The 2,880-nt window shown below is 37.3% G+C and overlaps 1 protein-coding gene across 1 annotated transcript in view; it reads left to right on the top strand.

The window, feature by feature from the left end:
• Window positions 1-2,390, top strand: part of MAP9 (microtubule associated protein 9) — a 27,879-nt gene extending 25,489 nt beyond the window's left edge. Inside the window, exons 8-9 of the mRNA XM_019534340.1 lie at window positions 600-651; window positions 852-2,390. Coding sequence (XP_019389885.1) covers window positions 600-651; window positions 852-1,007 — 208 coding nt within the window. The 3' untranslated portion in view covers window positions 1,008-2,390. The remainder of the gene's footprint in view (window positions 1-599; window positions 652-851) is intronic.
• The last annotated feature ends 490 nt before the right edge of the window (window positions 2,391-2,880 follow it).

The raw sequence follows: 2,880 nt of genomic DNA, 5'->3' as shown, positions 1-2,880 counted from the left end.
TTGTATAGCATTTTAAAGGGAAGTACTGTTAAAATTGAGGTTGCCATCTTAATTGAGAATTTCATCAGTTGGGACATTTAAGTTTATATTAATTAAGATTTTGCAAGTGTATAAGTTGAAGATCACTCTGGTTGGATAGATATTTTCAGTGTTTGCAAGTCTTTCTTAAGTTACTTTCAAATATTAGTGAATATAATTATAAAAAGGCAAAGAATAAAGAGTACTGGTAATTATTGTTCACAAAAACTACCCATTATTCGAATAGCAAGATTCTAGGCAAAATAAATTGTAAATATCTTAAAACAGACCTGACTAAAATTTCATTTATTACATTGTGAAATAGTAATAGTTTGTTTGAAAAATGTGAATATGCCATGCACAACATAGAATTGGAAGTACTCTGCTTACCCTTCATTGTTCTAACTACGCAATGCCCAAAAGTTTGAAGCCATCAAATAAAACCTCATTTCAATGTTAATATAAAATTAAAATTACACAAGCATATTTTTAATTTAATTGTTCAAGTCCTGTTCTGTTACAGTATAGGGCTTACCAAACTCCATTTTAATGAAAGCAGTATGTTTTACTTTGAGATTTAGGAGTCCTCCTGAAAAAGAAATTCACACTTCAAATATGTATAGCCTAGTGCAGGTATTATTTGCTTTGCCCTGTGTTATGCTCTGGTTTGAGTAAGACATGAAATTACTTAGCATGCTGACACTCACTTTTGAATTAAAGTATATATGTAGTACATTAGATTCATTGCACATTATTATTTTATTTCATTTTATTTTATTTTATTTTACAGAAGATGAGATACAGTGATAACCCCTAATTTTTCCCTGACATAGTACTGCTTTGACACAGCCTATTCTTTTTTACAGGAAAGGAAAGAGAGGAGGGAACTGATTGAGAAAAAGCAAAAGAAGCTCCAGGTTATTCTTGAAGATGAAACCCCTCCTCCTTGGAGCCCACCTGGCAAAGTTACATCTACAAGGAGTTACTGATAAAGCCACCACCTTCCGTGAGGAAAGTTCATGTCCAAAGCTCTGACATTGTGTAAACATTATTCCACAACACCTGATTTTAAATTGAATCAACATCGGCTACCGCATCCTTTCTTTTTAGGTTGATTTGGTCTCTATTGTGGAACACCTAAGTGCACATCCTAAGTAGATCAGTTGTTCTTTTTCATTGTATTTCACCAGTTAATTTTTTTGTTAGCCTTGTATTGGCTTGTTCATTTTAGGGAAAATGCACATTCAAGACCTTGAGGGCCAACACTCTTTTTTCCACTGAATAATAATTTGCCCCAGGTAGTTAATCAGAAAGCAAATAAGAGTTCTATTCAACATGAGTAAGGAAGTCAGAAATTGGTCCCAAATGAGTAGTCTACATAGGGTTAAGTTAGTTCTCATTCAAAACACAGGGCAAAGTAGTAGAAGGTACCATATCATTTTACATTCAGACAAGATCTAAAAATCAAGTTTATATGTCAAAGGCAGCCAAACTTCCAAACCCCTTTACGGGTGCAAGCAGAAGTAACAATTGAAATGCTTCACAGGGTCATCCTTTTCACATAGATACTATAAACCAGTGTCCAATATCTGAATAGTGGTAAGCAAGGCAAGGGGAAATCAAAAATGGCAGTTTTCACTATATGTTGAAATTGGCAATATGCAGTTTTGCAGAGCACAAGGATAACATAAGCTTTTGCAGCAGCATAAGCAACTTATTCTTTTTATATGCTTGGAGTGCGAAGGCCTGATAATGCTGTTCCTAGAAAGGAAACCTCCAGAGAGGATATTGCTGTTTTTTTAAATAAAATAATCTCTTTCTTTTTGGCCTTAACTAAATGCGAGGTAGCAAGCACATTCTGTGGTGAGGACTAAATTAAATGTTGATGATCTGTGAGGCCAGTGTTCAGTAATAAGGTTTTATGCTAACAGTGTAAAGTAAAAAGACCAAGGCTAAGATATAGGCCTTAAATAGGTAGAGATGTGTGGTGCAGCTGGCAGAAATTCATGGGTGAACAGTAAAATAGCCAAAACTGTGGCTTTAATAATTATAAAGCTATTTGTGATCTTTTTTTCTTGAATGCATTACTTGGCTAGAAAAAATATTTTTAGGGCTAGAGTCACAAAACTAGTGGTGATGTTGTCCCCCTTTTGACATAATAGTTTAGGGGTAGAACACCTTTCCAGAATGTGTGAAACGCAATATTTTCCTTTGTCACAAAGGCTTTGCCCTGTCTTCTACCTCTTGGAGTATCCCAAACACCAGGCTGCTGGTTAATTTGGGAGAGGTAGGGTATTCTGTTGATACTGTTCCATACTGTATGAATCAGTGGTTTCAAAATGCTGGTCTATGAAATCATGGCGATTGACCCACAGGTAAACTGGATTGCATTGGACCCATAGTACATCATATCATGTTTTCAACTAAAATCTACTGTGCACAGTAAGTGTGCACAGTGGTCTGTGAGAAATGTTGGGAGTTCACAAAGGTCCAGTGCTCTAGAAAGTTTGCAATTGTCCCGACCCGGTGAGGGACCGGTGGGTTGATAATGATCAACATACTCGGGCAGGCGGGTACTAACAGCGACTAGGAGTCAGGCGGTCGTTACACTCGTGGTTACAGAAAAGTTTGTTTACTTACGCTACCAAGGGTTGCAGCGTAGGCTGGAGTCTTGGTTGCAGAGTTAGGCGTTGATTAGATCGATCAGGAGCTGCTAGCCTACGGAGGCTTCTGAGAGCTTAACGTCAAAAAGACTTGCATGCAGGGTCAGGTTACACCTGGAGAATATCGGTGGTGGGAGACAGTCTACGTAGTTGCTTTTGGGTTGTGTAGCAGTGTCTCTACCCAAGGTGGAGACGGTCT

Source organism: Crocodylus porosus, unplaced genomic scaffold, assembly GCF_001723895.1.
Source record: "Crocodylus porosus isolate Cpor-Errol unplaced genomic scaffold, CroPor_comp1, whole genome shotgun sequence".
Classification (NCBI taxonomy): Eukaryota; Metazoa; Chordata; order Crocodylia; family Crocodylidae; genus Crocodylus; species Crocodylus porosus.
The sequence above is the reverse complement of the archived record's forward strand: the minus strand, read 5'-3'. Positions and strand labels throughout refer to the sequence as shown.